The 9,993-nt window shown below is 57.9% G+C and overlaps 1 protein-coding gene across 1 annotated transcript; it reads left to right on the forward strand.

Annotated features, from left to right (window-relative positions):
• Positions 1 to 4,783: 4,783 nt before the first annotated feature.
• On the forward strand, positions 4,784 to 8,913 carry SOX9 (SRY-box transcription factor 9). Its single transcript, XM_055579800.1, has 3 exons — positions 4,784 to 5,566; positions 6,512 to 6,765; positions 7,374 to 8,913. Exons 1-3 carry the CDS (start codon positions 5,136 to 5,138, stop codon positions 8,264 to 8,266), a joined length of 1,578 nt encoding a protein of 525 aa, XP_055435775.1. The 5' UTR covers positions 4,784 to 5,135; the 3' UTR covers positions 8,267 to 8,913.
• Positions 8,914 to 9,993: the final 1,080 nt, after the last annotated feature.

The following is a 9,993-nucleotide window of genomic DNA, read 5'->3' on the forward strand; positions in this document are numbered from 1 at the left end:
GGCCCTGCAGAGTGAGATGCAGTCCTCATTCTAGAGCTCCAGGTCCCCTTGGGAAACTGTTCAAAACTCCTGAGAATCTCAGCTCTTTTCTGTTAGTTCTCTCCCCGGAACTAAAGACACCCTAAACTGAAAGGGGACCCCAGGGGAGGCAGGTGGGACTCTGTGCCCTACAGGGAAAACACTTGAGGAGAAGTGAGCGCCCTGACCCCTGCGGAGTCCAGGGCAAAGGAGGCACCGCTGTGTCCAGCGCTGGTTTTATTTGTATTTTTAAATCAGCAAGGCAAAAGCACTTTCAGCTGAAAATGCCCCAGAGATTTTTTTTTAAAGAGGGAAATTATGGAGGGACAAACACACACACACACACACACACACACACACAGAGTCCTAGGAAGTTCCCTGAGGGCCATCCTAGAGAAGCCCGGAGGGAATCCACAGGATGCCCGTCTCCCTGGTACCTTGACTAAAAACAGATATTTTCGAAAAAGGAAGGTTAAAAAAAGACAGCGAGCCAGCACACTCCCTTTGGAAGCAAAGTCCCTCTGGGGCCACGGCCGGGACGTCCCCACTGCCAGCTCTCCCCTCCTCTCCACCTCGGACTCTCAGCCAGTCCCGGACTAGCCAGCTCGCCCAGTCTCTCTCGCCTTGGCTAGATCCCCGCGCCCCCGGGGCGCCGAGAGGGTTTGCAGCCTCCGCTGCCCCCAGGGCGGGCCGCGTCAACCGGAGCAGGGGGACGGGTTCCTGCCTCCTTCCTGAGACACTTCCCGTTCACCGCACCCCGCTTTCTCTGCGAAAACGGGGAGGGGGGGGAGAAAACTGAAATGCCCCCTCTCGGCCTGCAGTTTTAGCGGTGCCGGGATGCTCCAATCTTGGGCGACACAGATCGGATCACCTCCCCGAGCAGGGCGCCCGTTTGGGGAGAAACGTACAGGGACAAACACACAGGCGAGGGCGTTTTGGGGACGTGCTGCCGGGAGGTCTGGAGGCCTGCGAGGTGCAAAGGTCACTTTCTCTGGCCGGTCCACAGATATTCACTGCGCCCCGACGAAGCAGCCTGGGACTTCCCTTTCCCCTTCTGCTGTAGCCGCGCAGACCGGCGCTTGTCCTGAGACAAGCTTACCTGCGGCTCCTTTGCAAAGAGAACTGGAGTCCCAGGCGAACTGGGGAGACGGGCAGGCCGGCTCGGGCCCCGGTAAAACGGTGCTAAAAACGAGGATCCGCAGGCCGCTCAGGGAGGGCGCCAGGGCCTGAGGGTCCCGCCAGGGGCTGGGCTCTTTAACCTCAAGGGAACCCGGCCAGGGATGTTCGCGGAGAGCAGGGGCATCCCTCGTCCACCGCCCTTCTACAGAAAACACTGCCCGGGGCCGAGAGACGCGGGAGACGCTGCCGCTCGCATCCCCACCAGTTAGGTGTTTTTTTCCCCCCTAGGACCTGCCTGCCTGCAGAAAACGGTTTGGACACAGTCCTCACTTTGGCCAAGGAATTTTAGAGAGGGAGGTCGCGGTCCTTAGTTCCCCCCCACCCCCTTACCCTGCAGTCAAAAGGGAGCCCCCTCCGCCCACACGGCCCACCCCCACCGGAGACTGAGGGGCCCAGCAGCCCCAGGCGCGCGGAACTCGCTCCGCGCCAGCTACGCTGGGCTCCTGCCTGGCTCCCGCGATGACGCGGAGGGGGACCGGCCGCCCGAGTTGGGGAAATTGAGCCCGGCGCCGGCCCCGGACGCCGAGAGAGCAGGAGGTGGGGCGTATCCCAGATCTCGGTTCCCCGAGGGTTACGCTCGCACCGGGAGCCTAGGCTCCAGGCCGCAGAGCTCGCGGCGTTGCCTCCCTCGCGGGCGGGACTCGAATGCGCACCTTGTATTGGGGCAGTGCGGCCCAGCGCTCGCCCCTCTGCTCGGTCTGCGCGACCCTGGTCTCCTTCAGCAACCCCCACCCCACCCCGCCCCAGACTGTTCAGCTCCGGGCAGAACGCTCTAGCTCAAACTGGGTCGACAGCCTCAGTTTCCCCATCTGCAACCGGAATATTGTGAACGGGTTTCTTTCCCTCGGGTTCCCTCTGACTCAAGTGCTCTGATCTGGGGCTGCAAGCCTTCTTCCTTGGGCAGCTCAGGGAGGTCAACCTGCAACTCGGGGAGAGTCACACCCCCGAGCGAACCGAGTCCGCGCATGGAGGCGGGTGGGGGCGGGGGGTTGGTACCCACTGGAGCCGCCTGCAGAGAGGCAAAACCGCCGCCCCCACTGACTGATCCACGATGCCCACGCGTCAGAATCGGCCTGGTCCTGGCACTCCGAGACGCTTGGCACCTTGGAGCTGGGGGTCCTTGCGGTCTGTGTTCCCCTTCTGGGCAGAACAGAAACTTGAGGCATCTCAAACGCTACCCCCACCCCTTCCCTACAGACGACACATCTCCCAATTCCCCTCGCTGGGCTGCCCAGAGGTGGACCTGCATGGGAGGACATATCGGATAGGAATTCCTGCAGAGAGAAATCTCTGCAGCGGGGCAGCCTTGACTGAGTGAAACACATCACCCCCTACCACCACCTTCTAAGTTTTCCTGCAGTTTCTGAGAGTTAAGACAGTTTCTGGGCTTTTGGCGCCCTCTCTGGATGCAGCTAAAAATTGCAGCTCGTTTTTAAAGTCAACTGATTGTTTATCCTAAGTTTTCAAAAAGATACAAAAATATTGGTATGGAACAAACAGAAAGGAGATACAGATCTGTAGCTTACAATTTTAAATTCTATGCATTACATAGCTCCTATTACATTACCACGTTAAAATATATTTTTAAATGTACGTATTTATCTTGACAAATATTTAGTGAAATATTACCAAAAAAAAAAAAAGTCACAGTCGTCTTCATTGCCTTCATGCCAGTAAACATGGGAATTACAATAAAATGCAACTAAATACAGATGGCCGGGCTAAAGCGTCTGCCCGAAGTTCTAGTCTCTGAGTCCCCTCTTGGGTCAGGTGTCTTTCGAATTGTACTAACAACTGCCCCCTCCCTAGGACACAGATATCAGTCCCTACTAAGCGGGGCTTTTTCTCCTAAGAAAGGACGGAGTTGTTCTTATACTTTCCCAGCGTATTCACGCGGCCAGGAATACAAGGCTGTTGTACCTTGTCTCTTAAACGGGTAAACAAGCTATAGAGTACCAGACACATCCACTTGTACGTTACATTCGTTTAAAAAAGTAAATAGTGTTTCACAGCTTTGTAACTGGCTATCTTCTGAAGAGTTCCATTTCCTGTAGCAAATGTCCACCTCTTCAGAAGAAATGAAAATGTCAGAGAAAAAAAATTCTCCAAGGAAAACATTCTTTGAAATCTTGCACTAATGTCCGCAGCTTGCAAATTAGAAATGAGAAGCCTTTGCTCTGAAGAGGGATGATTCACCGTGACAATAATTTAATTCGGAGCCGAACACTGGTGAAAGCCAGAAGGGGAAGGGGCGAGGTATTTAAAAGTGAGTTTTCCGCCGTTGTGCGTTTATTTGTAATTCTCAACACACGGAACCCGCAGGCGGCTAAGATTTTTCTTCCCTCTCAAAACACAGAGCCAACTAAGCAGTTCGTGTAAACACAAAAGTTGCGCTCAAATCACACTTGAAATACATCAGCAACACCCCCACACCCCTGGCCAGAACTTCCGAATGTCTGCAAGTCAGAGAGGATAGGACTAAAGTCAGGACCGCAGGCGCTTCAGCGCTCCAGGTGTTTTTGTAGGGGTGGCAGGGAAGGTGAAAGCAGGCAAGAAGCACGACTCCACCAAAATGGAGTGTTTTGTCTGCGGTGGTACCCATTTGTTTTGGCTTTTTCAAACCCAGTGACGGGCCTCGGCCTCCAGGCCCAGCACAGCCCCGTTCGCCAAGTTCGGTTTCTGAAAGCCAGAGCAGTAAGCGAACTCTCTCCAGGGGTAACCCTGCTCAAGTTCTGATTCGGCCAGAGGTGAAGGGCAGAACCTCGGGATGGTCTCCCTGTCGCTGAGGCGCGCGGCGGGGTGCGGACTGGGGGGAGCGGGGGGCTGGAGAAGAACTAAGTCAGAGTTCAAGGTCGGAGAAGCGCAGGCCGGCTCCCGCGAGTGCGCGGGGCTCCGGCGTCTCTGCGGCCGCCGGCGCGCGCGGGGCACTTCGCTGTGGTTTTCATTGATTCTCTTTGCACCGAGCGCAGCCGAGTCCCGACCAGCCGCACGGGCTCCGGCGAACCAGAGCATGTTCATCTATTTATACGGATTATTACAGAGGAACGGCGGACGTTGAGTCACCAAAACATTTGCTTCAAAAGACAATTTCTAAGCACTTTTGGAGGAGGCAGGCTCCAGGAGCGGAAACTGGGCTAGGATTTAAGGAAGGAGCGACAGCTTTTCGAATACTGCAAACCCAGTTAAGTCCCCGGGACCGCGGAGAAAACTGAACAGAAATGCTTGTGGGTGGGGACAAATCTTAGTCCACACACACACACACACACACACACACATGCAAAGTTTCGCGCAGAGACAGCACCGAATTTTGATATTAAGAGAGGACGGCAAACTTACACACTTGGAAGTCCCGGGTCCCCCGCCTTCCCCGGTGCACCCCCCCAACCCCCCGCGGGACCAGAGGCTGCGATCGCCTCCCCGCTCCTCCCCTCTCCTCTCGTCACCCTGCCCAGCGCCACAGTCCTTCCCCCCCCCCCAAATCGGGCCCAATCAGCTGCCTGCCAACCCCTCAAATGCCGCGCTGTGATTGGCCCTTGTATTTATTAAAGAGCCGCTGGACTGGGAGTTGGAGAGCGCAGAGCGGAGATTGAAACTGACCTGGAACTTCAGTGGCGCCGAGACTTGCCAGTTTCACTCCAGGAACTTCTCTTTGCAGGAGGGAGGAGAGAAGGGGTGCGATCGCCCCCGCTTTCTGCTCTCTCTTCCCCTCCTCCTCCTCTCCAGTTCGCCTTCCCCTACTTGGAGCGGGCAGCTGCGGGCTGGCCCCCGCGCGCCTTCCTAAACCCTCGCTCCTGCGGCCGAGTGACGCGCCAGGCTCCCCGGGAGCTGCTCGCCCCGCGCCCGGGCCGCCGAGGGGAGAGGAGCCCGCGCCTCGAGTGCCCGAGCCGCCGCGGCTTCTCGCCTTTCCCGGCCACCCGCCCCCTGCCCCGGGCCTGCGTATGAATCTCCTGGACCCCTTCATGAAGATGACCGACGAGCAGGAGAAGGGCCTGTCCGCCGCCCCCAGCCCCACCATGTCCGAGGACTCGGCGGGCTCGCCCTGTCCTTCGGGCTCCGGCTCCGACACCGAGAACACGCGGCCCCAGGAGAACACGTTCCCCAAGGGCGAGCCGGACCTGAAGAAGGAGAGCGAGGAGGACAAGTTCCCCGTGTGCATCCGCGAGGCCGTCAGCCAGGTGCTCAAGGGCTACGACTGGACGCTGGTGCCCATGCCGGTGCGCGTCAACGGCTCGAGCAAGAACAAGCCGCACGTCAAGCGGCCCATGAACGCCTTCATGGTGTGGGCGCAGGCGGCGCGCAGGAAGCTGGCCGACCAGTACCCGCACCTGCACAACGCCGAGCTCAGCAAGACTCTGGGCAAGCTCTGGAGGTAGGGCGGGCGGGAGCGGCGGGGTGGGCTCTGCGGCGGCGGGGGGCGCTGGCCCCGACGGTCTGTCCGCGCCCCGCCTCTCCGCGGGAGGGGGTCGCTGGTCCCCCTGCAGGCTCGGGGCGGGGTGCACGGGGGGGGCGGGGAGGGTTGGCGGAGCGGGGTGCGGGGACGAGGTGTCACTTGGCTGAGAGTTTGACCGAGTTCTTGGACTGCTCTTGGGGAAAGGGGGGAGGGGTAGGTGGGGCGGGGAGGATGGGGGGGCACGTCGCAGAGGAGGGGAGGACACTTGCAGGGGACGCGGTGGGACCCGGCTGCCAGCCTCATCTCCCGCCCCCGGCTGTGAAGGTCAACCCCAAGTGGGGGCCGCGGTGGCAATGGAAGTGTGCCGCCCCCTCCCTCGACCTGCGCTCTCCCTTCGCCCACCGGGATGGGATGCGGGGTGGGGGTGCAAACCAAGGCCCGAGGGTCCCTGGGCAGGAAGCGCACTTGGGGGGTGGCGGTTGGAAGCTGCTGCAAATAGGTGGGTGCCGTGTGTGTGTTAGCGGGCGGCGTTGGTGCCGGGAGGGGGGGGGGGTCGGCAGGAGCAGCTCCTTACAGATTTAAGTGGTTTTTTAGAAAATGTTCAGAGGGTGTTGCGGACGGAAGTATAAATCCAGTAGCAAAGGCCGGGAGAGCGGGAGCTATTTTCATCCGCAGGGTTTCCAAAATAGAAGAGAAGGGGAGAGGGCGGGGCGGGGAGGGACGCTCAGGTCGCACCAGGAGGACGAAGTTTTGCGGTTCTTGTTTTTCAAAGAAAAGCGGTGAGCTGCAGTCGCGTCTGGCAGGCAGGGAGGCGGGAGGGAGGCGAGGGTCAGTGTTCGAGGATGCCGCGGGGTGGGGGTCGCCTCCGGGTCTCACCGACCTGCTAGCTCAGCTCCTCTCTCTTTCTTCCCGCGCCGCCCCCAGACTGCTGAACGAGAGCGAGAAGCGGCCGTTCGTGGAGGAGGCGGAGCGGCTGCGCGTGCAGCACAAGAAGGACCACCCGGACTACAAGTACCAGCCGCGCCGGAGGAAGTCGGTGAAGAACGGCCAGGCCGAGGCCGAGGAGGCCCCGGAGCAGACGCACATCTCGCCCAACGCCATCTTCAAGGCGCTGCAAGCCGACTCGCCGCACTCCTCCTCCGGCATGAGCGAGGTGCACTCCCCTGGCGAGCATTCGGGTGAGCCTCCCCCCGCCCCCACGCGGCACCCTCCCCCCGGCCCCCAGACACCCGGGAGGCTCTGTTTAGGGACCAGGCGCTCCCCGGGGAGGGAGACAAACTAAGCCCTGCGCCCATTTGCCCAGTTCTCGCCTCCCTGCCCAGGACCCCAGGGCCCCACGAAGTCCCTGGACACGCACAACACACCCCTAATCCTTGCATCCTAACAGATTAATCTTTATTGCAAGGCAAAATGCCTTTTACAACTTTACCGGGCTTCTCCCCTTTTTCCCTTTGGTCCCCCGCCCCAAAAGCACACACAGGGCTTTTCTACCAGTAGCAACGTGGTCTTCCGGACCCTCCGGGGCCTCGGACCCTCTCCTGATAAAAGGGGGCTGCCGAGTGTGTACCCCCGGGTTAATCATTCGACGCCTTATCTCGGGCGCAGCGCGCCTACCTTGCGGATGCAGGGAGGGAGGGTGAGTAGGTGCGCCGCCCCCCCCCACCTCCCGCCCCGAGACCGGAGCTTCACCTCCCCGCCCCCCCCCACCCCAGCCTCCCCGGGACCCGAGCCTCCGCGGAGCCTTGGTTGATGGCCCTGTGCTTCTCCTTCTTTCACCGCCCCGCAGGGCAATCCCAGGGTCCGCCGACGCCCCCCACCACCCCCAAAACCGACGTGCAGCCGGGCAAGGCCGACCTGAAGCGCGAGGGGCGCCCCCTGCCAGAGGGGGGTCGGCAGCCCCCCATCGACTTCCGCGACGTGGACATCGGCGAGCTGAGCAGCGACGTCATCTCCAACATGGAGACCTTCGACGTCCACGAGTTCGACCAGTACCTGCCGCCCAACGGGCACCCGGGGGTGCCGGCCACGCACGGCCAGGTCACCTACACGGGCAGCTACGGCGTGAGCAGCACGGCGGCCAGCCCGGCGGGCGCGGGCCACGTGTGGATGTCCAAGCAGCAGGCGCCGCCGCCGCCGCCCCCGCAGCAGCCGCCGCCGCCCCCGCCGCAGCCGGCCCCGCCGCAGGCGCCCCCGCAGCCGCCGCCGGCGCCGCAGCCCGCCCAGCCGCAGCCCGCCCCGCCGCAGGCGCCCCCGCAGCAGCAGCCGCCGCCGCCGCCGCCGCCGGCGCACGCGCTGGGCGCGCTGGGCAGCGAGCCGGGCCCCGCGCAGCGAACGCACATCAAGACGGAGCAGCTGAGCCCGAGCCACTACAGCGAGCCGCAGCAGCACTCGCCGCAGCAGATCGCCTACAGCCCCTTCAGCCTCCCGCACTACGGCCCCTCCTACCCGCCCATCACGCGCGCGCAGTACGACTACAACGACCCCCAGAACTCGGGCGCCTACTACAGCCACGCGGCGGGCCAGGGCTCCGGCCTCTACTCCACCTTCAGCTACATGAGCCCGGCGCAGCGGCCCATGTACACGCCCATCGCCGACACCTCGGGGGTGCCCTCCATCCCCCAGACCCACAGCCCGCAGCACTGGGAACAGCCGGTCTACACACAGCTCACCAGACCCTGAGAAGAGCTCGCACGGGGCGGGGGCCCACGATGCTGGCCGTGATGATCGCAGAAAGAACCCAAGAAACAAACGCGCGACCCTTTGGACATTTTTTTTTCCTTCTCTCTCTCTCTCGTTTTTTTTTTTTTTTTTGTTTTGTTTTGTTTGTTTTTTTTTAAGACAACGTTAACGCTGAAGGCGACTCGGAGGCAGATTCCCAAGACACTAAACGTTGAGCTATCCAGACGCATCACCGCCTTGTCGTTAGACCGGTGGCCAGCCCACTCTTGGCTAGAATGGACCGGCGGAACCGACGCCGAAACTGGACTGGAAACCTTCAAAGCGAGCGTGGAGGACGATGGAGAGTCTCTCATGTGACCCATTTGCTCAGTTCTCTCTGCCTGTTTGGACTTCGTAATTATTTTTAGCAGTAATTAAAGAAAAAGAAAGTCCTCTGTGAGGAATATTCTCTATTTTAAATATTTTTTAGTATGTACTGTGTATGATTCATTACCATTTTGAGGGGATTTATACATATTTTTAGATAAAAAGAATTAAATGCTCTTATTTTTCCAACAGCTAAAAACTACTTTAGTTTGAACAGCGTGCCCTAGCTTTTCTTGCAGCCAGAGTATTTTTGTACAGATTTGCTTTCTCTTACAAACAAATGAATGAAAAAGAAAAAAAAAAGTATATGTGTTATATTAACCTGCAAAAGCCGCAGATTTGTGTTACTGGGCAGTTTGGGGGGGTGAGCTTTGCTTAACTCCTCAGGCTTTCCAATTCAAGGAGAAGTTGCCTTAGAAAGAAAAATCAAGGCCTTATTTTGCAAAGACAGAAGTAAACAATAGTCTAGAGACTATTGCGTGAGCATCTGGTAAGCTTTATCATATATATGTTTTTTAAACAAGAAAAAAAAAGCCACCTTAAAGCCTTAAAACCATGCTGCTGGAAAATCTTTGCCCCCTCTTTTAGTGCATTTCTTCCTTTATTTGCTTGTTCGCCACAATCTTAAGCAGCAGAAGGCAAGCAAAGGAGACGAAATCTGTCTGGGGAATGCTTCAGCAGCCAATAAGTACCCCAGCACACTACCCCCTGGCCGCCTGCCCCGGCCCGTGTGGAACACAGATGCTAAGAGTCCTCTCACTAACATCACCTGTGCCTCTCTGAACACCAGCAGTTAACCTTCAAGACATTCCACGTGCTAAAATTATTTATTTTGTAAGGAGAGGTTTTAACGAAAAACAACGGAAAACAAAAACTCCCTCTTTTTTTTTATTTTTTGAATTTACCTTCTTTAAAATAGGTTATTGCAGCCGTCCTCAAAGGGTATGGTCATCTGTTGTTAAATTATGTCCTTAACTGTAACCAGTTTTTTTTTAATTTATCTCTTTAATCTTTTTTTTTTTATTAAAAGTTTCTTTGGATTCCTTGTCCTAGATTTGTATAAATGCCTTTTTTGTCTGTCTTTTTTTTTTCCTTTCCTCTTTGTTGTTTTGTTGAAAACAAACTGGAAACTTGTTTCTCTTTTTGTACACATGAGAGTTTGCAGATGTAGTGTATCACTGAGTCATTTGCAGTGTTTTCTGCCACAGATCTTCGGGCTGTCTAAACTGTGTGTGTTGGGACACGAACAATGCAAGCATGTGTCATCCGCGTTCCCCTGCATGTCTCCTGGAGAGAGAGGAACAGGGGAGGAGGGTCAGCCCACTGACAAACCTTAATTCCTAATTACTTCTGTGGCTGGA

The sequence above is a fragment of the Bubalus kerabau genome, chromosome 4, assembly GCF_029407905.1.
Source record: "Bubalus kerabau isolate K-KA32 ecotype Philippines breed swamp buffalo chromosome 4, PCC_UOA_SB_1v2, whole genome shotgun sequence".
Taxonomy (NCBI): Eukaryota; Metazoa; Chordata; class Mammalia; order Artiodactyla; family Bovidae; genus Bubalus; species Bubalus kerabau.

What these genes read in the sequence shown, in the direction of transcription:
- SOX9 (XM_055579800.1), top strand. Translation starts at nt 5,136, where the DNA reads ATGAATCTCCTGGACCCCTTCATGAAGATGACCGACGAGCAGGAGAAG. An exon ending in ACTCTGGGCAAGCTCTGGAG is followed by an intron (nt 5,567 to 6,511) that starts GTAGGGCGGGCG and finishes CGCCGCCCCCAG; the next exon opens with ACTGCTGAACGAGAGCGAGA. An exon ending in CTCCCCTGGCGAGCATTCGG is followed by an intron (nt 6,766 to 7,373) that starts GTGAGCCTCCCC and finishes ACCGCCCCGCAG; the next exon opens with GGCAATCCCAGGGTCCGCCG.